This window comes from Ambystoma mexicanum, chromosome 2q, assembly GCF_040938575.1.
Source record: "Ambystoma mexicanum isolate Mex_15411 chromosome 2q, UKY_AmexF1_1, whole genome shotgun sequence".
NCBI classification, from domain to species: domain Eukaryota; kingdom Metazoa; phylum Chordata; class Amphibia; order Caudata; family Ambystomatidae; genus Ambystoma; species Ambystoma mexicanum.
In genome coordinates this window covers 192,088,610-192,116,365 of record NC_090924.1, presented here as the reverse complement: position 1 = coordinate 192,116,365, position 27,756 = coordinate 192,088,610, and the positions used below count along the sequence as shown (strand labels likewise).

The 27,756-nt window shown below is 47.2% G+C and overlaps 1 protein-coding gene across 2 annotated transcripts in view; it reads left to right on the top strand.

The window, feature by feature from the left end:
• LOC138569274 (multidrug resistance-associated protein 1-like) overlaps window positions 1–27,756 on the top strand; it is a 1,459,677-nt gene that overhangs the window by 1,227,211 nt on the left and 204,710 nt on the right. For both annotated transcript variants that reach the window (XM_069647112.1, XM_069647111.1), the window contains one exon: window positions 7,138–7,296. In XM_069647112.1, the coding sequence (XP_069503213.1) occupies window positions 7,138–7,296 (159 nt within the window). The remainder of the gene's footprint in view (window positions 1–7,137; window positions 7,297–27,756) is intronic.

Here is a 27,756-nt window from a genome sequence, read left to right as displayed (position 1 = left end):
TAGCCAAAATCCTTGGGTCATCAAAATACTTTGGTCATCAATACATTATTTAAAGAGTGGGAAAAGCTGGGTTTTTTCAAGGGAATGCTGGAAGATGTTGTTTTCAGGGTGCACATGAAAAAGAGCGTTAACATGGGTGCAATAATGTGCATTTTGTGCATAATACTTTTAGCTGGGCACGGGACAGCCTGTTCAGAGGAAGCTTCTTTTTATCATTGCCACCAGATCAGTTTGGGAGATGGATGAGAAGATTGATTCTGTGGCATCAGCAACGGGCAGGACACCCGACGGTATTATTTCAAAATTTCACACACCATCACTGCAAAACGGAAAATGCTAATTTTTGCATGCCCAATTTCACCACATATATGTGGAGGGATGGGTGAAGATAATAACAAATGATAAGGAGTATGGGGGGGGTGCATGGGGTATCCCCCACATATATATGTAGTCAAACGGGCTAAAGAAAAACAGTATTTTCGGCTTTGCAGTAATGGATTTTATATTTTCACATAGATCCCCCCTGACCAAGCCAGCAAAGGACTGATTGATGTATATGATGTTTTCAAAAAAGGAAGGGGGGAGGAAATCCACCATGGGCTGATGGGGATGAAAGCACATTCATAGGAGAGCTGAGTTCTTTGTAAACCGGAAAGAGGTCAGCAGATGTGTTGGAACTTGGGCTACGTGGTCATTGAGGAGAGTTTTTTTTCTGGGGGATGGGGGTGGGATAGACCTTCTGTGGAAGTTAGGCAGGCAGGTTTGTCATTAGGAGTTTTGATTTTGTGCCACCTCTGTTTAAGAGCTCTGTTTTATTGTTTTAGTAGAGCTACATCTGAGTCAACAGGGGCCAGGACGTCCAAAGATCGTTTGAGTTTCTGACATAGTTTGGTTTTAGAATGATCTTTGGCAGTTTGAGGTGTTGTAGAAGAGGAGAGAAGTGCTGGGACTATCATTGCTAAGGGTGAGCTCCCAGTGGTCAAAGGTTGGGTAGAATGGAGAGGATGTGGTGAGAGAGGCAGGGAGAAAAGAAGTAAAGCCCAAGGGAGTGTATAAGAGGGTATAGGCACCACAAAAAAGAGTAGAATACAGAGAGATCTTTGTGACTCCTTGTGCTATGAGAAATGAGAAAGCTCTTCTAGTATATATTAGTAACTATATATTAGTAACTATTTCTAGGAAGTGAGGAGAATTGTTGTTTATGGGCGTCCTTTTCCATTAATATTGGTGACTCAAATGGGGAGCAGTATGCTGCACATATAGGTCCCTGTGCCACTGAGATATAAAAATAAAGACATCTAGAACAGTCTATTTAGAAGAAACATAATATCGGAGTCAGCAGAAAGCGAAAGGCAATCCAGGAGTGAATTTAGGTTATTTTATTTTGGGTATTTCTTAGTAGATGTATACATGTTCGAAGAAAAGTAGTTAGTTCAGAAATGAGGAGAAAATATCTGAAGGAATAGTAGTGGCTCAGATATTATTTTTGAACGGAGAGCTGATGGAGTTAAGGGAGTGAGGCCAGAGAGTAAACAATAAAGGGTAGAAGGAACGATAAGTGAGGTGGAGGAAAAGAGAAGTAATGCTGAAGAGGAGGAAACGTAGGTGCGAGAGCTATTCACATAGTAATGTGTGGGGAGGAAGATCAGTGAGCAGGAGGTGTGCAAAAGCAAGGGTGATGAGTGAGTGAGCAGAATGAGAAAACAAGAAGAAGCAGGAAGGAGGAAGACAGACAGATATGAGAGGCAGGACAGGGGAGCAGAAGAGGTAATAGGTAAGAAGTGGGTTGTAAGAAGAAGGGCAGTCTTGAGTGAGGAGTGGATGGTAAGGAAGAGAGAGTGTCTTAAATAGGGGGAATGGACTAAGTGAGAGAGCTAAGAGAGGTGGCCGAGAGAGGATGGAAAAAAGAAGCGATTGTGTGAACTCAGGGTCCAGACGGGTAGCGTGTCATGCAGTAGATGGGATGCAGAATAACCCTTACACCAAATTGTCAAACCAACTCAGGAAGATGGCAAAATCAATTTTACTGTTTTCATATTAATTGTCTAAAACAGGGAGTTACAACGAACATCAACGAATGTCACACAGCAATTTGTCTCTGCATAGCTCAATGCATTTCATAAAAAATTACACTTGTAAAATACAAATTCGTCATACGTGACATCATACTACGTGGCAAAATACAAAAAACCTACAGGGGTTGTGGTTGGCTGAAGGGGAACATCTTAGTATACTTTCTATAAGGAGTCGGGTTGTGATTGGGTCTCTACAGTCAGGTGGACAACTCATGCCCACCACTAGTGAAAATCATCTTCAACTGTTATTAGTTACACGTTATATCATTGGCTCTCAAACTAATAGGCCCTGTGTTATATGGCCCTCAACAATTGGTTGGCACTCTTGTGCTCTTCTGGAACATTCAGCTCAGTAGCAGCACGTAAGCGAAACCCCAGGTGCCAGGAGGTAGACTGGACTGCACCTCCCCACCCAATTAGCCCATTATCTCTCATCGCCCATGCCATCTGCCATGAAGATTCTCTTTGAACTTGGCCTTGCAAAGTATTCTTGCCTCTGAGATTATAAGTGAGTTTGAGCACGCTTCTGGAAACTCTATTTCTATCCTTGGCTCACGTGACAGGAGACCACGATTCGGCCCATTTTACAGTATTTGATTGTCTGAAATTAATAAAATTTGGCAGGCATGGTGTTCCTTCTTTGCACCTTGACAAGATATGATTTGGCTTCTCACGTTCACTGTCTACGAGAATAGATAACCAGTTCTTGGCTGCCCCAGCCCTGACATCAGGCCAGACAGCCTTTCCAGAGTCTTCCACGGTCTTGGCTAATTCTTTGCTGCGACACAGCTTCAGCTTTCCTCTTCATGGGTTTAAGCTTACTAAAGTTGTGATACCGATGTCCAGCCTCTATATAATGGCTGCTTCGCCTGCAGTCTATTCACTACATAAAGCTAGCTTCTAGGATCACTTAGACTACTTGCATTACTGCATCTGTACATTTATTAAACAGCTTGCATTTTCTGCAGTGCTCCTCACATGGGCAATCTTCATTTTGCATATGAAAGGTTACTTGACTCTTTACTTCGTCATCAGATTCTATAAGGTCTATACATTCTTTTCTTCAGCCAGTTTTCTCAATGCGTCATGCTCATCTCTTGTGACATCACCAACTTCTCTTTCTTTCATTCTTCATATTCCTTCGGGGATCTCCTTCATTCTCTTGCTATGCAGGTATGGTTTGCAAATTCGGGAGTTGGTAACTCACCAACATAGAGTCCATCTCAAAAGGGAAGATCTCAAGCAAAGGATGGAGGCTTGGGAGGTGGGCTAAGTGAATGTGCTCTGAGAGGTAAAATAAAGGTCTGGTGTAGCCAGGGAGAGGAGCAAGAATGTTTGTGCACAAATATGGAATTTTAGTAATGAGGAGCCTAAAGAAGGGGTCCGCAACATGTTGCTCACCAGATGTTTTGGACTGCATCTTCCATGATCACTGAACTTTATGATTATGCTGCGAGGTCTAGTGGGAATTGTATTCCAAAACATCTGGAGAGTCAAAGGTTGTAGACAACTGATCTGGAGGATAGCAACTCGTGAAAATATAGCCAAAGAAAGGTGACTTGCTGGGGGAAGCGAAAGCATAAAGGAGTTAAATGGTGGAGAACAAATGTGCAGGAGAGAAGAACAGAGGAAGGAAATGGAGAGCAGCAGAATAGGGCAGAAGGAGTGTGTCTATGAGCCTGAAGACATGAGAACGATAAGAGGTAAGCTTAGAGTGGAGGTAAGTGGCCAGCAAAAGGAGCCAAATGCTTCATTGGTGCAGAAAGGAGGACACAGATATAGAGAGCTGGGCAGAACAGGGCGTGAGTACAGCGAAGAGTGTATGTGAGGAGAAAGATCGGCCCAAAGGGGTTGGGGTGGGACGGTGACGCAATATATCTGTCAGAGGTCACAGAGGCATTGGAGGGGAGCCAAATTGGCATGTATGGTATACAAGAAAAGAGAGGTGGGCAGATGGAACATAAGCTGAAAAGGCTTCAACAGGGGAAGAGTAGCGTTTAAGGATACACATGCAGAGGGAGGAAAGCAGGAGGGGGTTTGAGTACAGCAAGGAGGGCGGGAGGAGGATCGGATCAAGCCAAAGAGGGAAGTTAACACAAGTGCAGAGAGCGGTGTGTGTGAACAGGGTGGGTGCTGCAAGGAGCAGAGAAGATAATACAGATCTGGCACAAGCAGTAGAGGCCATGGAGGCTTCTGAGGGGTAGGAAGGAGCATGCAGCGGGCAAGAGTAAAGAGAATGGTGAGCAGTTGTAACACAAGCTGATAGTCTGCAGACATTCACAAAATAACTAACAGGGATGCATGTGCAGAGAGAGAGAGGCATGCAGGAGGGTCTGCGAGTACAGTGAGGAGCAGAGAGAGAGGTCTGAGGAAGGTGTCTGAGCTCAGGGAGGTGGGGAGGAGAGGGTGAGGTCAGGGTGGAAAGTAGAGTGACACAATATCACTTGCAGAGGCAGCAGAGAATTTGAAAGGCACAGAAGTGGTGTATAGGGGTCACAAGAATATAGCCAGGTAAGAAGATGGATTTGCAGCTGAGAGGTCTACAGCAGAAGCAGAGGGAGCATGCAAGGATACACATACAGGTTAGGTGAGAAGATGTCGGAGGGTATGCAGCGAGGTGGGGCGGTAGGTTTAAGAATGATGAATGTCCGGGGCAAATGACAAAACCATTGGTGACCAATGGGGAGGGCAGAGACTCGCACAGAATTAGTGATAAGTATAAAGTTATAGAAAACAAGTCAGCGTGTCAGTGCAGCACAAAAAGAGAAGAGAATAGGTGAGAGGAACACAGTGGAGTGAGAGATGAGCAGAAGGAAACAGGAACAGATAGGATTTACAAGAGGCCGAACAAGGAGTATGAAAATCACAAAGTGCAAAGAGAAGGGGTTTGGCACTCAGAGTAGAGTAGACCGAGTAGAAAGAACTGGAGGGAGAAGCGAGCGAGCAAAGAGGAGGGTAACTGCGGTTTGAAGTGGTGAGTAATTTACCACTAGATAGGAGGATAAAGAAATCCCCATGGAAGGAACACAGACGTATGACTAATTATGATCCAGCACAGTACCTGGGCTCAAATAGAACAAGGATATCAGGCATTAAGATACCAACACAGCAGACCAGCACTAAGATGCTGTAGGAGTGAGAACAGTGGTAAAAGTGGAAATCGGGAGATTAAGGGAAGAGGGGAATAGATGTAAACAGAGGTGGTAAGGACAATAATGGGGCAGATAGAGAAGGGGTTAGAACAGTTATAGGGGCGAGGGTGTTAATCGGGAAAAAACAAGATCAACGACAAAGGGTGTGATGAGGTGCAATAATGCAACAGTAGTGAGTCAGTGAGATTGAGATAGCCCTTAAGAGTTGTGCAGAATTGAGCGAGAGTTTAAGTCCTGTAACTCCTGAAGAACCCCAGAAACGCATCGATTTATCAAAACAGGATATTTGGCATAGACTTGGGATTTTCTTTTGAATTATTTGATACATTAACAGTTGGATGAATTATGCGTAATTCATATTCTCAATCGTTTTTCTGTTATTTTTTGGTTATAGTTTAGAATAATGAGATGCTGCATATGATCGGACACATTTAAGTTAGCTCAACTAATGTTTTACCCAAATGGAATTATTAATATGGATTTTTCTGATTTTGTTTCTTGAGGTTTCAAAGGTCAAAATCAATTAGTGTTCTCTGCAAAGATTTCAATAAAGCATTCAATACAGCGCCAAAGGGATTTGTATCAGGTTGTTCAGCTTTGGTCTGGGAACCGCCCTTTTGCCTCTTTGTCTTAATTTTTTATTTCATCAATGGTTATCTATGTGTAAATTCATTGTTGTTCTTTTTTATAGTTTGATGGAACTTCATGATCCGAATAAATTTAAACTACCTACCACCTGGCAAATGGAGCTCTATGATCGGCGCTCACTGGGTCATGGGCCACAAAGAGTGCATACTGAGAAAAAGGGCTGATTAATGGGGTGCTTATTTTGGTGCCCTTCAAAGTGTTCATAACATTGCAGAGGAGCTGGACTGCTAAGAATGTGTCAAAGGATTGACAAATTTGGCAGAACGTATCACTAGCTGAATAATTAACATAGTGTGACGAAATAATGAGGAGCAGTATAGTTAGGTAGTTGAGGTGTTAGAGGTCTTGAAAAAAAGATGACTGTTTGGGTTGATCTATCTTTGGACCCCCCCCAAAGTGGCTAAACAGCGTGGCGAGGTTGTCTCAATAGCAAAAATAAAGTTGGAAGAATTAGGTAGAATTATATAAACAGCTTGTATTGGTAGGTGTATTACCAATATATGTAACATCACTTCCCCATCTGTAACATTGCACCCAGTTCTGCAGCCACATGCCCAAAAGGTCCAGAGTTTAGCCACAGATTGTGTACATGGTTTGAACCTCATCACCTAAGAGGAGAGATTAAGGATTTAAATGTTTATTTACCAAAGGAAAGAGATATATAGTACATTTGTTCCCATATGTAAAGTGAATCTTCAACTTACGAGAGGAAGGTTTCCTTTGGAACTAGGCTTCGCAGTGAGAGGTGAGGATGTCAATGGTGACATTAAAACGAATTTCTCATGAGAAATGGTATTCAGTAAATGGACGGCCTCTGACATAGGTGGGCAGGAGACCCACACAGCAGGGGGTTTCCAGAATTCATGATCCAGATATACGGTTGGAGGTCCTGTATTTCAAGACTAAGTAGGGGCATGAAGTGAAAGGATGGCACACTGTATACATTAGTTGTTGCATGTTCTGTACTTTCTGCACCTCTAAAACAAGAGTACTATTTTAGTTTTACGCTGCAGGTAAATGAAAGTTTCCATAAACAGCCCATTCATTTTTCTTAATGCAACTTTTGGTCCAGGTCTTCCAGAGTGTACCAGACACTCTGCAGTCTTTGCATTTAACTCCAAACTATACACACACATTTCGAGCACCACACCCACATTTGAAATGATTAAAGAGAATGAAATCATATGGTCACACATAGGACTTCCTTGAAAGTTGGATTAAGATCTGGACTTTATATTAAATCCCAATATTTTTTTTCACAGATTGGAATAGTTGGAAGAACGGGAGCCGGGAAGTCTTCTCTTACTCTGGGCCTATTCCGTATCCTGGAACCGGCTGCAGGCACCATCTGCATTGATGGGATTGATATTTCTAAATTAGGCCTTCATGAACTTCGATCTAAATTGACAATAATTCCACAGGTAAGCTAATAATCTATGAAACATTTGATAATTTGGAATACTCCTAGCGATGCTTGAAAACTTTACAAGATTGAAGTGCAATCTTCGGCATGGAATATACATTTTTGTAACCTGGCATAGATGAGGATCTGGTCACAGCTCAGCTCTTGGTTGTTTTTTTTACATTTTCATACTATCAACATCAACTACGAAGACCCACCATTCAGGTTCTGGAATCCCAGTTGTAGGGGATGCAACCTTTGGGTCTCCAGGTGTTTTGAATTACAACTCTCATCAGGCCTGTCCAGCATAGTTACTGGTGAGTTGTCATGGGCCTTGTAGTCTAAAACATCTAAGAGCTGCAGGTAACAGACCCTCAGCCATATAGAATGTGGGAGCAGGTATTGCTGGGGTGGATCCTACTATTACAAGTACATATTCTTACAATGTGTGTTGCCGCACTGATAGATTCAGTATGTCATGATGGCATTGATGCTGTGGTCGTCAGATGTCTAAAACTGTCGTAAGACTGACTGGTCCTTCTCACCATTTAAAATTAGTGACAGTCAAGTGAAATTCTGTCTTTTTAGGCATTCCTGACATTTCTCAAGGCAGTTGAAAATGGCAATTTTATGTGTTGTTGAAGAACGTTCAGATTTTTTGACAGTTGGAGGAACTGAGTGAAGAATGCAATATATTTCTATTTTGGTATTTATTTGAGGAACAGATATGTACATTTCAAACAGAAATTTTCTACAACAACACATGTACAGATGGTGGAGGCATTCCCATGAAAAGTGTATGTACAGTATCATGAAGATGAGAATAAATGGTGAGCCAGTTAATGAGGGTGTAAGAAAGTGGGGCATATACCAGGGACAAAACAGACAGAATAAATATATATATTTCTGAGGCTTGTGGAATCTGCTGAGATCACATGCTGTGCATAGGCCGACATCTAGTGGAAGCTGCAGAGTATTACAGTTTGTGTTTCGAAACTCGAAAATGGGCGTCGACACAGGGCGTGCCAGTAATACTATCCCTAGTGTGACGTCCACTGTACCCAAGATCCCTCACGCGTCTAGGATCCTCAGATTGTTTTTTTCCGCCATACTGGTCGGAAGCATTTTGCGGAGTCCCCTGGCCTTAGCCATACTTTTGCTAAAAATTTAAAAATAATAATCTATTGATATCCTTCCCCACCCCAACGTCGAACTTCGACACTCGAGGCCGGCTGGAGAAGAAATCGACCGTCGGCTGCTGCACGATGGATTTGGGCCTCGGAAGGCCGCTGGCCTCGGCCCGGGCCTTGGAAGGCCTCTGGCCTCGGCCCTGCAAGTAAGGAGAGTTGGGGGTGGTACATACTCTACACTCTTGGTATATAGGTACACCTTATACTTTTCCTACACTTAACAGCCCGCTGCCTCAAGGTGCATATGGAGGGTACCCCTTTTCAATTCTGCCCCAAGTGCAATCGCAAATACCCTTGGGTCGACAGGCACGCCACGTGCAATCTCTGCTTGCCGAGGGACCACCCCGAAGCGAACTGCAGAGCGTGTAGTAGGTTTAAACCTAAGACACTTAAGGACCGTTCGACGAAGCGTTGGGCCCACCACGCCAGGCAGGCGGCCATGGTAGCGAAGGGCGCCTTCAGCGACGGCAGCAACGCCGTACTTTCGGACGGCGAGGGCATTACGGCGTCAAAAGTCAGCCGAGCGCAGGTCCCCGACCTCGGAAGGTCATCCGGCAGGGCGGCTATGGGGAAGACCCCCGGCGACACAAGTGCTTCACATACTACACACACTAAACACACTAAGTCCAACCGAGACTCGACGACGTCGAGTTCTCGGAAAGAGGCACAAACAGAACGGTCCGAGTCGGTGTCCTCTGGGAGCTCTCGATCAAGATCGCCGCATGACTCCAGGCAATCATCCACTCTTGCCAAGAGTGCCTCGCTCCCTAGGCTAACTGAAGTTCGATCGTCGGAAGACGAAGATGACTTCCACCCCCAGGCCGCGCTCCAGGAGTCGGAACCCGCAGTTAAAACCAGCGAGGCCCCACGCTCGAAGGACAGGGACACCACCCCCGATCCTCGAGGCCAGGCGTCGAAAAACTCCGGAGCCACTAAAGGACAGGGAGAACATTTTTCCACTCACGGGGAGGGGGGAAAAAAGCAGAAGAAACAACCGTTGCACTCTTCCACACCTGTGAAACACTCCACTCTCCCTAAACAGACAGACAAGACCAGGTCTGCTGATATGTCTAAAACCAGCAAAGCTACTCAAGATAAATCCCATAGACTTGCTGAGAGAGTCATTCCCAGTTCCAAAAAATGGTCCAGTGAAGACATAGATAGGGTCATATCAAGAATGTCTTCTTTGGCAGATTTTTATGATAAAAATCCAGAACATTTCCTCTCGTATGATCCACAGGGGGCGACAACCTCAGGCTCTACTGATCCTATCCCCCCGAGTAAAAAGCCCCGGTTTGAAACTCCGATGAGGTCAGAACCCTTCGAGGTACAACCATACGCAAGACCATACTCACTGTATCAAGGAGAGGCTTCCTTTTGTGAGGAACAAGAATTTGGTATGATAGAAGAACAAACCGGGACGGGCTACTATGGGGATGATGAGGACGAGGAAGAGGAGGACCCGGAAACATACAGAGTAGATTCCCCGGTAGAGAACGAAGCCCCGGTTACCGACTCCCTGGTCGATAACCAACCCCTCCTAAACGAGGTTCTCGCACGCGCAGCAGAACATGTCCACATTGACACCCACGGTGTCCAGGAGGAAAGGGACTTCGCAGAAGAGTTAGTGGGAGAAAGGAGGCCTGTTGCCCAGACCATCCCTATCCTTAAATCCATTCAGCGGAGAACAGATCAGTGCCTGGTGAACCCGAACCTCACCAGAGCAGTCAATCCCAGGGTTGAAAAACTTTTCAGGGCGGCCCAGTCTGACCCTCTCTATATAAGAGGACATCTGAAGCCAGACTCCCTAGTTGTCACCAACACTCGTAAGAGGGCTGGAACACCCTTGTCATCGTCCGAAGCGCCTCCCGACAAGGAGAGCAAAAAACTATACGGTTTCGGCAGGAAAGTAGCCTCAACGTCCACCTATCAAGCAAGGATTGCAAACACCACCACCCTGTTGGCCAGCTACAACTGCCATCAGTGGGAAGAAGTCGCGGCACTCATAGCCTCTGCTCCTGAACTTTTAAAGGGCCAGTTAGCTCAGATTTCCGCAGAGGGTAGAGCCGTGTCTGGTTGCATTTTGAAATCAACCTTTGATGCCGCGGACAACGCAGGCAGAATGATAGCAGAAGGCACTGTTATCAAAAGACATGCGTGGTTACGGCAGTCTGGTTTTAAGGCAGAAACCCAGGCATCATTGTTGGACAAACCGGTGGAAACCGATCTGTTGTTTGGTAAGGCGGTCGAAGACGCACTGAAGAATGCCAAGGACGAATACGAAAAACTCAAGTCCCTTGGCCAGTTAACCAATAAACCCCCTAACCAGAGAGGGAATAGTAATTTTCGTCGCACACGCGGCCAAAATTCCCAGAGAGGATCTACCTATTCCCAAGGGCAGGGTACACAGTGGAACAACAACCAACAGTCTACCCAGGTTACTGCAGGGGTAATAGGAGAGGTTGTGGTAAAGGCAGAGGCCGCCCCAACAAGGGAGGCGGCACGCCTCCACCAAAGCAGTGACGCTCAGTTCAGGGTCCCTTCTCACGCAAACCCCAGTAGGGGGACGCATTTCCAACTTCACCCAGGCTTGGGAAGGGATCACATCAGACAGATGGGTGCTGTCAACAGTATCCACAGGATATTGTTTAGAACTACTGCAGCGTCCCCGGAACCATCCTCCTCGACAAAGAGTACACTCTTTAGAACATCAGAAGATTCTCCTCGAGGAGATCGCCATTCTGCTAGAAAAGGACGCGATAGAACTCGTCCCGGGACACCAGGTAAACAAGGGTATTTATTCAACTTACTTCCTTGTGCCAAAGAAAGATTTGACAATGCGCCCAGTATTGGACTTACGGCCTGCCAACAAGTGTGTCAAGCCCCAAAAATTTCGTATGACCACGCTACAAGAGGTAATCCCCCTCCTAAAAAAGGGGGATTACATGGCAACCTTGGATATGAAAGATGCTTATTTTCATATTTCCATGTTCCCAGCGCACAGAAAGTATTTGCGCTTCAAGGTGGACAGCCGACACTACCAATTCAAGGTACTGCCCTTCGGGATAGCTTCAGCACCAAGGGTATTCACCAAGGTACTGGCGGTGGTGGCTGCACACCTACGCAGGGAGGCAATCCTAGTGTACCCTTATCTGGACGACTGGCTCATAACGGGGGAAACCCCAGGAATTTGCAGGACAAACATTCAAAGGACTATCGACCTCCTTCACGAGTTAGGCTTCTCAATCAACGAGAAAAAGTCAAGCCTAGTGCCAAGCACCTCAAAACAATTCCTAGGAGCAATCCTAGATACCCAAGAGGGGTTGACCTTTCCTTCAGAAGAAAGAATTCGGAATATACTACTGCAAATTCCGCATTATCAGTCCGGTCAACAAATAACGGTACGCAAAGCAATGCGTTTACTGGGCATGATGGCGTCATGTATTTACCTGGTCTCCCACGCGCGCCTGCGCATGCGTCCCATGCAGGGATGGTTGGCGAAACAGTGGTCTCAGGCAAGTGGTCAGTGGGACGATCTAGTGGTCGTTTCACCAACACTGGTACAAAGCCTTCACTGGTGGACAAAAGAGAATCTTGCACAGGGGAAACCCTTTTACAATCCCGAGTTACAGGCAATAGTCACTACAGACGCATGCCTGACGGGGTGGGGAGCTCACCATCTCCACCACACAGCTCAGGGACTCTGGTCGCACTCAGTGGCCAAGAACCACATCAACCTGCTAGAGCTTCTGGCAGTATTCAGAGCGCTTCAGGCGTTCGAGCCCCACCTACTAAACCTGTCAGTGCAAATCCGGACGGACAGCACAACAGCCATGTTCTACCTGAACAAGCAAGGAGGGACTCGCTCGCCAAATCTGTCCAAGCTTGCCCAGAAAATCTGGATATGGGCACTCAGACGGAACATCTTCCTGTCATCACAACATGTTCCAGGGGAGCTCAATTCCCTAGTGGATGCTCTGAGCAGAGACTCCCTCCCAGAGGAACACGAATGGGTTCTACACAGAGAGGTTGCAGAAAATATCTTCTCTCAGTGGGGTTTCCCCACTATAGACTTATTCGCCACAAGCGAAAACAGACAATGCCCAGGATTTGCATCCAGGTTCCCCCAACCAGACTCCCAGGGGAACGCCCTGTGGATGAACTGGTCAGGGATGTTTGCGTATGCTTTTCCACCAACTCCTCTCATCAGGAAAGTGGTGAACAAGATGAACAGAGAGTCGATGACGCTCGTCCTAGTTGCTCCCATGTGGGCATGACAACCGTGGTTCCCACACCTACGCAGGATGGCGGTGTGCGAGCCCATCAATCTTCCAGCCTGGTACAACCTACTGTCCCAGCACCAAGGTCAAACAGTGCACCAGCAACCCAACTCAATGAACCTGGCAGCATGACTCCTGAGGTCATAGAGTTTGGACATCTCAATTTGCCACAGAGGTGTATGGACATCCTAAAGGAATCTAGGAAACCAAACACAAGGCACTGTTACTTTGAAAAGTGGAAGAGGTTTGTTATCTGGTGCCAGAGTAGATCAATCAACACGGTTGATTGCACTCCTTCCACTATTGTTACATACATGCTCCACCTGCTGGATGCAGGATTGGTTTTTAACTCACTGAAGGTACACCTGGCAGCCCTGTCGGCTTACACCACTTCCCATAGCAAAGTGTTGTGGTGGAAAGTACCAGTAGTTAAAGCCTTCATGGAAGGAGTAAAGAGACTTCACCCTCCTATTTCAAACCCACCACCAGGGTAGGACCTTAATGTGGTGCTAGCCAAGCTCATGGGCCCCCCTTTCGAACCCATGCATAAAAGCAGTCTCAAACACCTGACTTATAAAACGGCCTTCTTAGTAGCTATTACTTCTATAAGAAGGGTCAGTGAAATTCAGGCTCTGTCAGTGCAGGATCCCTTCTTTACTGTCCATAAAGACAAACTGGTTTTACGCACACACCCTAGGTACTCACCTAGTTTATATCTAAATTCCATGTAAACGAGTCCATCGAGCTTCCGGCTTTCTTCCAGGACCCACAAAGCTCGGCTGAGGTGAAACTACACACCCTAGATGTGCCTAGGGCGGTCCTCTACTATGTAAATAAAACCAGACCGCTAAGAAAAACAGATCAACTGTTTGTCTCCGTAGCTGCAGGCAGAGAGGGGGATCGCGTCTCTAAAGGTGCCATCTCGAAGTGGATTATTAACTGTATCCAGCTGTGTTACTCACTCTCTGAAAGAACTCTGCCTTTCACGCCAAGAGCCCACTCTACCAGAGGCATTGGGGCCACTCTGGCTTTCATTGCAAATGTACCCCTTGACACCATTTGCAAAGCAGCTACTTGGAGCTCTATTCACACTTTTACTCAGCATTACTGCATTGACACCCATTCCAAGGCAGATACACAAGTGGGACAAGCGGTTCTAAGACACTTATTTGCTCATGACCCTTCTCACATCCCACCTCCTTCTTCAGGTACTGCTCGCTAATCTATGCACAGCATGTGATCTAAGCAGATTCCACAAGCCTCAGAAGGGATACATTACTCACCGTAATCGTATTTCTGATGCGTGTATCTGCTTAGATTCACATGCGACCCACCCTTCCTCCCCTCTGAGAGCAGGCGCATGATTGCTTGTAGTCTTACCTTTCTGTCTATCTGCTTGGATTATCTGTACTAACGCTACTCGTCATGCTACCTCATGTCAGAAAAAATACAATCTGAGGATCCTAGACGCGTGAGGGATCTTGGGTACAGTGGACGTCACACTAGGGATAGTATTACTGGCACGCCCTGTGTCGACGCCCATTTTCGAGTTTCAAAACACAAACTGTAATACTCTGCAGCTTCCACTAGATGTCGGCCTATGCACAGCATGTGAATCTAAGCAGATACAAGCATCAGAAATACGATTACGGTGAGTAATGTATCCCATATATATATCTCCACTGAAAAAACATTAGTTAAAGTGCAGTTAAGCTGAGCAGATTAAACGCAACAAAACCCTTGAAAGTCAGTGGATGTGGGAAGTTGTATGGCAAAACAAAAGGGGTGATGGCCAGAGGGTTTAGAAATAATCTTAACCTCTGATATTGCTCTAGGCAACCCTCCGGAATATTGTTCTCCACCTGTCAAGCCATTACAAAAGTAGAAAGATCATATGCAAATCAAGCTTGGTCCCACCCCAAAAAGGGCAGTCCAGCCCGAACTGCTTGGTCACATCCCTTCTGCACAAGACCACAATGAATTGTCTGTTTGGGCCTGCTTTTTGTCCCATGTAGGTGCACCACAAGCTCTGGCCAAACCTTACGGAAAATCCCTTAAAAACATTTGACAAGGTTAATGTCTTCATCTACAGCATGTTATGCCTCTGAATTAGTATACTTCGGTACTCCAATAGGCAGCAAAATAAGGGGGAATCACTAACCTGGGCAGCCGGCAGGTTCCGAGGACGGCAACTGTTGAATTGAAAGGTCTCCCGGTAAACCCTGTTCCTTCCCTGCCGAAGAGAAATCCTGGCAAAGGAGGAAACACAACTCCCAGGGAAAACACTCCGGGGAAGAAAAACCCTGTTTTGATGCAGAGGTGGATCAGTTCGGTAGTCGACTTCCTTGGGTCTGTCCTGCTGTAGTCTGAAACTGGCTGTGGGCGTGATTCCTCCTGAGCAGGAGATAGGAGAGGTAAGTATCCGAACAAAGAATGAAAGTTATGAGTTCAGATTGAATAGAAAACTAAACTTACTCCTGAGACGGAGATAATAGCAATTCAGCAATACTCGGGTTATATTCCGATTAGGAGCGGTTCGCTATACCTACCAAATAGGAAGACCGTTTCCGGAAACAGAAGCCAGAGATTAGAAAAAAGCGTATTCTGCCAGAGGCAAGAGATCTCCCCAATTGTCTTGTGCAGCCGAAACAAAACAACGTAAATAGCCTTCTAATGTTTGGTTGAGGCGCTCTGTTTGTCCATTAGTTTGGGGATGATAACTTGAGCTGAGAGCTCTTTTTATCCCCAACACCTGGCATATTCCTTTCCAGAATTGCGAGGTATATTGGGGACCCCGGTCAGATACAATGGTGTTAGGAAGACCATGTCTGGCAAAAATTTCGGTGATAAAGATCTTAGTCATCAGAGCTGCCCCAGGGAGTTTGTTTAGAGGGGTGAAGTGAGCCACCTTTGTGAAATAGTCAATAGTCACCATAATGGTGGTGTAGCCTGAAGAAAGAGGGAGATCTACAATGAAATCCGTGGATATGACTTGTCATGGTTTGTCCGGAATGGGCATACAGGTAAGTAAACCAAAAGGTGGGCTCCTGGGAGTTTTGGATTGTAGACAAATGGTGCATGCTGATACAAAATCTCGTACGTCCTTGGTCAAAGCTGGCCACCAAAAATGACGTGAAATTAAATCAAGTGTGTTTTGATAACCTCGATGCCCTGCCGCCTTTGAATCATGGCACATGAAAAGTACTTCCCTTTGATGCATCGGGGTTGGGACAAAACCTTGATCCTTGAAGAAGTAGTACCCTTTATCCTTGGTAATTGAATTGGTCTTAGATAGGTTCTTGCAGTTCGGATTAGGGCGTGCTGTTTCTTGTCTGAGTACCTGTAGAAAATCAGTAACAGTAGCCAGAAATTTAGCTCTAGGAAAGAGCAGCTCTGGGTGAAACTTCTTAATAGGAGGATCCTTTCGGGAAAGAGCATCTGCTTGTAGATGTTGGTTTCCTGGAAGGAAAGTAAATTCTATCCGGAATGGTAAGAATAAATGGGCCCACCGAGCCTGTCGACTATTAGTGGTGTGAGCCTGTTGCAGCACTTTGAGGTTGCGATGATCGGTACGGACCTCCACCGGGTGAACTGAGCCCAGCAAAAGATGTCTCCACTCTTCAAAGGCTCTCTTGACTGCCAACAGTTCCTTCTCGAGGACTGAATAATTTACTTCTGAGGAAGAGAAGGTTTTGGACAGATACGCGACTGGTCTTTCTTCTCCCAGATCGTCTTTTTGCAAAAGGACTGCTCCTAGAGCGTGGTGAGACGCATCTGTGTCTACAATGAATGGACGTGACTGATCCGGGGTTAGCAAGAAGGAAGCGGAAGTGAAAAGACCCTTGAGTTCAGTGAATGCCTTTTGAGCGGGATCGTCCCATACGAAAGCTTTTCCTTTCTTCAGAAGACTGGTGATGGGAAGAATGATTTTAGAGAAACCTGGGATGAACTTCCGGTAAAAATGTGTGAACCCCAAAAATTGTTGAATCTCTTTGATGTTAGTAGGGGGAGGCCATTCCAAAACAGCTGAAATCTTTCTGTGGTCCATAGAAATTCCTCGGGCTGACAGAACAAACCCGAGGTAAGTAACTTGTTCCTTGTGGAATTCACATTTTGCCACTTTGCAAAATAGTTGGTTGGCTTTAAGACAGTCCAGAACTAGATTGACATGTTTGATGTGTTCCTCTAAATTTTGTGAAAAAACAAGAATATCGTCCAGGTAGATGATTACATAATGAAGGAGGACATCAGCGAATAGGTGATCCATAAATCACTGGAAGACTGCAGGAGCATTGGCTAATCCAAACGGCATTACTCGATATTCGTAATGACCGAATGGGGTCCGGAATGCAGTCTTCCGCTCATCGCCAGGGGCGATACGAATCAGATGATATGCCCAGCGTAAATCCAGCTTGGTGTAGAGAGAAGCCCCTTGGACGGCTTCAAGAATGTCCGGGATTAGAGGCATTGGGTATTTATCAGCTATAGTGACCTTGTTTAGTCCTTGATAATCTATACATGGCCTTAGTTCTTCCGAATCCTTCTTAGGGATAAAAAACAAAGAGGCTCCTGCTGGCGATTTAGATTCTGTTATAAAACCGTTTTGCAGATTCGTCTGGAGATATTCTTTCAGAGCCTTCTTTTCTTGCTGCGATAATATGTACATTCGACCAAAGGGTATGGGTTGATCCGGGAGTAGATCAATGTGGCAATCATCCCTACGATGAGGAGGAAACTTAGGGAAATCTGGCTGTAAAAATACTGATTTGAATTGTTGGTGGCACACCGGGATTTCGCCTAACATGCCAATCGATGGAACTACAGCCGGTTCTACCATCATTGAAGGAATTTGAATACCAACAGAGGATTGAGGCAGTGGGATACACAATATTCAGAACCCAAGAACAAAGTTCCCGCAGCCCAATTTATAAAGGGATTGTGGGTCTGTAACCATGGTAGCCCTAATATGATGGGGAAATGGGCAGTCTTAATCAGGTTGAATACCAATGTCTCCTTGTGGGCGGCAATCACGCATGTTATAGGGGTTGTCTGTTCTCTAATGGGCCCGGAGCTCAGATGGCACCCGTCTACCCCCTGAATGGGAGTGATACAGGACTTGGCAGATCTAGTTATCCCATGCTTAGCTGCCCACTGATCGTCCATAAAGTTGCCAGCCGCTCCACTATTTATCAATGTATCAATGCCGGAACTCCTTGTAACACCAGGTCCGGTAAGGTGATGACCAGGGAGAGTACCAACATAAGGTGTTCGGTCATGTTGGCTTCCAAAGATGTACCTACTCTCTTTAGGGAACTCGGTTTAGTACTTCCTGCCGTGGTTCCCCTTACGGCAGGATTTTGGCGTTTCCCTGCATCGGATTCCGTGTCCGACGAGGAGGAACAATGGGACAATCCCTTAGAACATGAGAAGAAGCCCCACAGTACATACATAATCCCTGACTCATCCGTCGTTCTCTTTCACTAGCAGACAAAGGACCCTGAGCCATACCTATCTGCATAGGTTCTTCAGTAGCCTGAGGTTTGCTTATAGGAGACTGAGATTCGGAGAAGGGTTTATTAGTCTTCCCTTTCTTACTCTCATGGGAGTGCTCATGGAGGCGGTAATCGATCTGCATAGTAAGCATAATCATATCCGCTAAATTGGCTGGTCGAGGCACTTTAGACATTTCATCTTTCAGTTCCTCAGAAAGTTCTCTGCGGAATAAGGTGAGGAGACCATCATCCGGCCAAGCAGTTTCAGCCGATAATTGTTTGAATTGAGTGATGTAAGTCATGAGGTCTTTATTCCCCTGTCTTAAACATAGATCGTAAACTATTGGTAAAGGCCGGGTACGAATCTAATATGGCTTACCCAGAAGTCACTAAAGGAGTCGCCCAGGCCAATGCTGGACCCGTTAAATGTGAGATCAAATACCTCACCTTATCTTTATCAGTCGGGAAAAAACAGGCTTTAAAGGTAAATTGAACCGTACAACTATCAAGGAATTCTTTGAGTTTGTGAGGATCTCCATCATACTTGCCGGTATGTAAGATTGAGGGGGGAGTCTCTGAAAAAGCTCGAGCGACTTGTTGCATCTCCAGAGACATTGACTGCATTGCAGCCATTAATTGTTGCATCTGTTGTTCCATTGGAATTCTGCTGTCCGCCCAGTTGGCAATGACGGTTATGTAACCTAAATTACCTTTTTTTTTTTTTAGGCGTCGCTAACTGTTACGCCTCTGAATTAATATACTTCGGTACTCCAATAGACAGCAAAATTAGTGGGAATCACTAACCTGGGCAGCCGGCAGGTTCCAAGGACGGCAACACTGTTGAATTGAAAGGTCTCCCGGGAAACCCTGTTCCTTCCCTGCCGAAGAGAAATCCTGGCAAAGGAGGAAACACAACTCCCAGGGAAAACCCTCCGGGGAAGAAAAACCCTGTTTTGACGCGGAGGTGGATCAGTTTGGTAGTCGACTTCCTGGGGTCTGTCCTGCTGTAGTCTGGAAACCAGCTGTGGGCGTGATTTGTCCTGAGCAGGAGATAGGAGAGGTAAGTATCCGTACACAGAATGAAAGTTATGAGATCAGATTGAATAGAAAACTAAACTTACTCCTGAGACGGAGATAATAGTAATTCAGCAATACTCGGGTTATATTCCGATGAGGAGCGGTTCGCTAACAAATACCTAACAAATAGGAAGACCGTTTCCGGAAACAGAAGCCAGAGATTAGTAATGAGCTGTGGGTTCCATGTGATAATATCGCGGCAAGAATATCGCCATACAAAAATTTCGCCATATTTTTGCGGCGATATTACCCCATGGATCCTGCGGGGGACACCCCTGCAAACCCCCATATATGTTTAAAGGGAGCGGGGGACACCCCCGCAAATCCCCGCACCCATCTACCCCATAAATTATCCCCACCAAAAATATCGCCTATGGCTGTTCCCGACGACCATATGTATGACGATATTTTTGGTGGCGATAATATTACCCGATACAGAGCTGTGGGAGTCGGGGAGAGCAACGGGAATAGATCAATGGGAGCTCCCAGGACACTCACTTCCCGACGATTGTACCGGGTTCAGCAAAGGGACACGGCGAATTGAAGAGAGGATCCATAGGTGGTCTGATGAAGAGAGGGGTTCTAAGGAGCAAACGATAGAGGAAAAGAGGATTATAGACGGAATCAGACTCAAGGGAAAGTTTAGTTAGGAATAAAGCACTTGTTCCTAGGAACGAATTTACGAAGCGCCGTGCTGGAGAGAAGCGAAGCAATTGTTTGACTTCCTGGTTGCACTATATGGAGTCACATGATCGTGTCGGTACGAATGCAAGAAGCGTACGACATCTGTACCGTTGCTTGCAGAGTTGGCTTCAGAGCAGTCGGCCATGTTAGGTGAGTGAGATTGCATTACATTACACACTCGTCGTTGTTGCCAAAGCGACCATCGGCGCAAAGGTGTAACACAGCACCTTACAAATTCTCACTGTTGGTGAACAAAAACAACTAGAACGGATATATAATGTCATCAGTGATGTCATCAACGATGCCATTTGTGATGTCATATTTGATGTCCTGGGTGTTAGTCTTAGCAGTGCATGGTGGTGGCACGAGTTATGGTTGCATAGCTTATCCAAATTCGGGGTGGGTACAACATCGACGGTCTACTATGGGCGTGTGGTGTAAGTATTGTAGCTACAATATCATATAGAACTGCAGCACTTAATACAATCATTAACGTTCTCAATTGTGTTTCCTTAGAAGCTTTGCGTTAAGAGTATGGCGTCACTGCCTTAAAAACACTGTGGTATGCAAAGATTCTCGGAAATAATTTTATCTCAAATTACCTGTACTTATTTATGGGCGGGGATACAAATCTTGGGACTGAAAACAGCTTCATTGCGGAACTTACAAACACGGCAACGACTTTCATCCTGGAATTGGGTTTGGCCGTGGATGTATTGACATCTGATCCTAACTATGTGGAAAAAATTCAAAGAAAGTCTCGCCATTGTGGATAATTTGCACTGTAAATCCAGATATACTGATTTTACAAGACTGGGATTCCAACAAGGTATACTAGTTCAATACTTGACAAAACTTTGTTCTAGTGAACTCACATTTTTTATATTCCAGTTCCGTTAGAATTTGCTCCCCACAATGGATCTCTTGGGCGCTTGGCAAAGTATCTCCACTGAGAAACCTTTGTGTAGATTATATCACACGGAAATTGAGACAAGTCGTTACATATTGACGAAATGTAGAGTCGTGTGGCCTCTTTATATTAGAGGTTATAAGGAGTTCCTTACAAATGTTAAACACTGTACCAGCAACCAATTTTGGTCGACTATAATGGGTGTGGCATCCATAGTCATCACAGCAGCGGCCACCAACATATGGAAGGAAGTTGTGAAGAAACTTGAAAATGGATTTAGAAACATGCCAAATTGATTGCACTTATTAGTAGTAACAAGATTTGCCCTTGACCGTGGGGGAAGTAAACACTTTGAGGCTTTTGAGCTAATGTGCAATTTTATGGCCCTCATTACGGGTAAAACCGGCAGGTAGCCACTGGACCCGTAAGCGCCTGACTTGCCAGTAACACCGGGGTATTACAACCCCGGCGGCCGGTAAGTCAGGCGCCGGTAACATGTTGTTCCCCATTCCCATTGAGTCCCATAGGACTCAATGGGATTGGGAATGGGGAACTCGGAAGCACCGGCACCGTCAATAATGGTGCCGGTGCTTCTGTGAAAGTCTGTCAGCGGGTGCCGGTCAGTCTGGCAAGTCAGACCTGGTGGGAGGGCACTCGCCCACCAGACTTGTACTTTGCCAGTCTGGAAACAACGGTGCCGGTAAGTTTCCAGGCCGGCAAAGTTATAATGATGGCCTATGTATTCTTTTAAGTGTATTAAGTAAATATTTTATCTAACACGTTTTAATGAAATTGTTTCCTTTTTTTGTGTATTAAATAATGCGTCTAAAGTTTGTAATAAACTATGTGCACAAAAAATAGAAAAAATAACTACTGGACGGATTTACACCAAATTTGTAAAAGCATGCTTTCAGGAACAAGCCGCCGGTCCTTGCACAACTTTGGTGCAAATCTGTCCAGCGGTTTGGGCTGTCGGTGTGAGCACATTCTTTTTTCCATTATGTCTATGAGGATTTCAAATGTTTTGGGACCCTATAACTTTGCCCGCCATTGATGAGACTGCACCAAACTTTGCGAAATCATTCGGAGGTGGCCATATACTTCTTTTGCAATGTTTGGTGAGGATTCGTGGAACGGCACGAAAGTCATAAGCCGCCCAAAAACTGCTTTTCTTATGGGTTGAATGTCACGATCCCTCATCATGCGGTCCCCAGGGCACTCCCTCATCCCCAGTCCCGCCCTTCTCTCACTTCCCCCCTTCCCCGGGACTCACGTGGACTCACACACGTCTTGCGGGCACACCCGCGCCTGGTCCGTAACAGGACGGCTGTCAGACTACGGCCGTTTCTACATTGGCAATTGCCTTGGCGCATAGGATCGCGAAGGGCTAACCCTGAGCTTCCGCATCGCGGAACTGTGAGGTCACGTGATGCTCTTGCCCGATCACGTGACCATGCCACGCATCACGTGACCAGAAGCGCGAGTACATAAACCCGGAAACCTGGGTATTCGTTGCTTCTCAGCTGTACTCTGCATACTGTTTGGCGCTACGGACCTTGAATCATCTTTGGAACTCTCACGGAATCGACCTGGCCTGCTTTACTGGACTCCTCTTGGATTTACCCCTTCGGATTTGTTTGCACAGTGATACACGGCTCTCGACCACGGACTGTTATTGGACTGCCTCCTGGATCACCCTTTTGCATACTGGTTCTTTGAACTCCTTGCCTCACAGTTCCACAGCTCCACAGCTCCTGCTGACAGGCGAACAATTGAGCCTACTCCTCTTGGGGTACTGCCGTCCACGTGGGTCCCGGACCTCTCCACTAGGTTCCTCATCCCCTCCTTGACCCTGATTGGTAAGACCTTTTCGGTTATTCTAATACTGTAGTTACTGTTTCTTGCTTGGTACTTAATCCGCATTTTCTTGCAGCAGTGTGGGGTCCCAGAGGTTCGCGTTCCCGGACTTGGACATTTGAACATCTTCGCCTGTGACCTCAACGGCTGCACAGAGAGTTGCTTTAAGTTCTCCCTGTGCGGCATTTGGGGGCGGAGGCCTCTACTGCCTACACGACACTCAAGTCTCAACAGACTGAGAAGCCTATTGTCGTGTAGGCAATGGAGGGGAACGCTGAAGACCCCATGTCTGCTATAGTCCAAGCCATTACAGTGCTACGTGCCGATATGGCAGCAGCCAACACGGCTATCCATCAACGTCTCGACCACATACAAAGTGCCAGACACCCTTTACCCCCAGATGCAGAATTCGGAGACACACCCTCTGTTTCTCGACCTGTTCCACCTCCGATTCTTCCCCAGAATCCCGTTCCCATGATGCTACCTACTCCATTCCCATTGGCGGCCCCTGAGAGATACCACGGGGATCCCAAGAAATTTAGGACCTTCCTAAACCAATGCAAGTTGCATTTCCTGTGCCGGCCTCAGGCTTTTCCAGATTCCACCACGAAAGCGGCATTTACCCTTTCCCATTTGGCTGGGATTGCCGCTGCATGGGCCAACCCCTTATTGGAGAACGATAACCCGGCCCTATATGATTTCGATCTCCTCGTCACCGAGATGTCCAGGGTTTTTGATACTAGACACAAGGCCCAATCTCGTGATCTGGAACTTCTGGATTTGTGCCAGGGTAGGGGTTCTCTCATTGAATACATAACCCGTTTTAACCAGCTATCCGCTGAAACCTCTTGGCCAGAGGGCAAGAAAGCAGTCGTCTTCTATAGGGGTCTCAGTAACCCTATGAAGGACGCCTTATCAGTAGTACCCTCGTTACCCACTGCGTTCCAAGATTTGGTTGACTTGTCCCTCCAGGTGGACGCACGTAGGTCCGAAAGAAGAGCGGAAGCAGGTTTCACTCACTCCTCCACTTCTCCCATGACAGTTCCTTCTTCTGACTCCTCCCAAGAACCCATGCAGATCGGGGGGGTCAGGAGTCCGATATCTCCTTTAGAAAGGGAACGCAGGAGGGCGGATAACGCTTGCTACTACTGCGGCACCCTAGGTCATTTTGTTAAGGAATGCCCACGTCGTCCCAAAAACAAGCCACAGGGTTTTCAGATAGCTCGATCATAGTACCGGGGACGGGATCGAGCTATACCACAGACACCCCGAACCCTACACCCTCTTTTGGGCGTATCCGGCCCATTCATGTACAAGCCACTCTACAGCCCACAGCGTCCGTTTCACATCCTGTTACTCTGATAATTGACTCTGGGGCCACGGGAAACTTTATCGACATAGCCTTGGCCCGTTTGTTAAACCTGCCCCTCTTGACCAAGACCAGGCCTGAACCGGTACAGGCGGTAGATGGCTCGTCCTTGATTTCGGGCCCAGTCAAACAACAAACAGCCCCTTTGCTATTAACAATACAATCCAGACATAGGGAGACCATTAGTTTTGACCTTATCACCACACCACAATTTGGGCTCATCCTGGGAATCCCTTGGCTTCAGGAACATAACCCCCTCATTGATTGGAAATTGGGTTTGGTTCATTTTGAGTCGGCTGTCTGCCAGCATTTCTGTCTTCCCACAGACGCACACAGCGACAATCCTGCCCAGGCTATAGCTCATCTTACAGTACAGGATCCGCAAGATACACCATCAGAACACGTAGTTGGGTTAGTGGCACTAGACGTTCCTCAGGCCTATCAAGATTTCGCAGCTGTCTTTGATCGTGGCTCCTCTGAAACACTGCCTCCACATCGCCCGTACGATTGCCCCATCGATCTACTCCCTGATACAGTGGTTCCCACGGGGCGGATCTATTCCCTCTCGCCATCCGAGGAAACGACTCTCAAGGAGTACATTAGGAAGTCCTTGAGCTTAGGGCACATACGACCATCCACCTCGCCTGCAGCCAGCCCTATCTTTTTTGTGCCGAAAAAGGAAGGCGATCTACGCCCATGTGTTGATTATAGACGCCTGAATGCTATCACGAGGAAAGATCGGTACCCTATTCCCCTCATCACGCCCTTGCTGGATCGACTCACACACGCTACCATTTTTACTAAACTGGACCTTCGCGGAGCCTACAACCTGGTCCGCGTCCGTTCCGGAGACGAGTGGAAAACCGCTTTCTGTACCCGGTACGGCCTATACGAATATACAGTCATGCCCTTTGGGCTGTGTAATGCCCCGGCGACCTTCCAGAGGTTTATGAATGATATCCTGAGCGATATCTTAGATGTTTACGTCGTGGTTTACCTCGATGACATCTTAATCTTTTCTCAATCCCTGGAAGAGCATGTGCGACACGTTCGTGAGGTATTAACACGCTTACAGAAGCACTCCCTATATGCCAAACCGGAAAAGTGCCTGTTCCACGTTGGTAATGTTGATTTCCTCGGGTTCTGTATCACTCCCGGGGGGTTGTCCATGAACCACTCCAAGGTTAAAGCGGTTCTGGACTGGCCTATTCCTGCGAACCTGAAAGCCCTTCAGTCCTTTTTGGGTTTTGCGAATTTCTATAGGAGATTCATCTCTGGGTTTTCTTCTATCGTGTCTCCCCTCACTGCATTAACCAGTCCTAGAGTTCCCTTCCTTTGGTCTGATACACAACAGAAGGCCTTTGATTCACTGAAGACTGCTTTCACCACAGCCCCTGTTCTTCAGCATCCCGACTCTGAACTCCCTTTTATCGTGGAAGCTGACGCCTCCTCCTTCGCTCTTGGTGCTGTCTTATCCCAAGCTTGTCAGGCCACGGGTCGTCTGCACCCTGTTGCATTTCATTCCCGCAAGTTTACCACCCCCGAGTCACACTACACCGTGACCGAGAAGGAGTTGTTGGCGGTTATGGACGCTTTCCGCGTGTGGCGACACCATCTCTTGGGCGCCAAGCATCGAGTCACAGTGTTTACTGATCACCAGAACCTGCAGGACTTGGCTTCCCTGAAGTGCCTTAACAGCCGTCAGGTGAGGTGGCACCTCTTTTTTGCAGCATTCGATTTCCAAATACGGCATCGGGCTGGTTCCGCACACGGCAAGGCCGATGCGCTGTCCCGCTCTCCCGGGGGGGTCTCTCTTCCCGTATACCCTAACACAATGTTGGACGACACTAAGGTCGTTTGTCTATGTACTCCCTCGATGCCCTTAGTGGACGCAGTACGCAAGTGGGTGTCCTTACATCCCGACCAACTATCTGAGTGGGATCCGGTGTTCCAGGATGGCCTCCCGTTTGTGCTGAACCGCCTGTTCTTGCCCACTGCCGACACACGCAACATGGCAATGGAATGGTCGCACGATGCCCCTGTGAACGGTCATCCTGGCCAACGCCGTACGTTATCCCTCCTGAAGCGTTGGTGTTGGTGGCCGGGCATGAAGAGGGACGTGGATTGTTACGTCAATACATGCACCATATGTACACAATGCAAAACCCGTAGAGGTCGCCCGTTAGGACTGCTTCTCCCTTTACCAGTGCCCCCGAAACCATGGCATACGGTAACCATGGATTTTGTCACGGAACTCCCTCGGGTACAGGGTTACGACACTATTTGGGTGGTGGTGGATTCCTTCTCAAAGATGGCACGCTTCATCCCCTGCAAGGGTATCCCCTCTGCTTCCGTCCTGGCCACCCTGTTCTTTGATACCGTCTTTTGTCTTTTTGGGTTACCCTCTGTCCTTATATCAGACCGGGGATCGCAATTCACTTCTCGCTTCTGGCGCGCTCTAACTAGGTTGTTGGGTATCGATGTCCGGTTCTCTTCGGCCTACCACCCGGAGACGGATGGTCAGACCGAAAGGACTAATCAAACAATGGAACAATATCTCCGCTGTCTGATCCTGCAACAACAGTGCTCTTGGTTGCGTGCCCTCCGACACGCTGAATTCGCTTATAACAATGCGGTTCATGCATCCACTGGGTTCTCCCCCTTCTATGTTCTCTATGGCCAACATCCCCGCACATTACCGATCCCTGACCTTGCGGCCTCCACCAATCCGGCCGCCAGCACCTGTCTTAGGGATTTGTCCTCTATCCACGACCAGGCTGCTTTACATCTCCGTGAGGCTCAATCTTCCATGAAGGTCCAGGCAGATAAGAAACGGCTGTTGGCTCCATCTTTCTCGGTGGGTTCCCGGGTATGGCTTTCCACTCGTCACTTGAGGCTAGTGGGTTGTAGGAAGTTGTTGCCCCGTTTTGTGGGTCCCTATGTGGTTTCCCGGGTTATCAACCCTGTCACGTACCGACTGGTTCTCCCGGGTTCTTGGAGGGTACACCCTGTATTTCATGTCTCCCTTCTCAAACCCTGTCCGGCCCCGTCCCGCTTGCGCGCCTCTGCTGCCCCGGTGTCCTTGGCTTCCCCAGACGAGTACGAGGTTTCCTCCATTCTGGGCTCCCGGGTCTGCAGGGGGCGCTTGCAATACCTGGTTGATTGGGTCGGTTATGGTCCGGAGGAGCGCTCTTGGGTTCCTGCTATTGATGTCCACGCTCCCCGGTTGGTGGCTCGCTTCCACCGGGATCACCCTTCCTGCCCACGGGGTCGTGGGCCTTTGGGAGGGGGTTCTGTCACGATCCCTCATCATGCGGTCCCCAGGGCACTCCCTCATCCCCAGTCCCGCCCTTCTCTCACTTCCCCCCTTCCCCGGGACTCACGTGGACTCACACACGTCTTGCGGGCACACCCGCGCCTGGTCCGTAACAGGACGGCTGTCAGACTACGGCCGTTTCTACATTGGCAATTGCCTTGGCGCATAGGATCGCGAAGGGCTAACCCTGAGCTTCCGCATCGCGGAACTGTGAGGTCACGTGATGCTCTTGCCCGATCACGTGACCATGCCACGCATCACGTGACCAGAAGCGCGAGTACATAAACCCGGAAACCTGGGTATT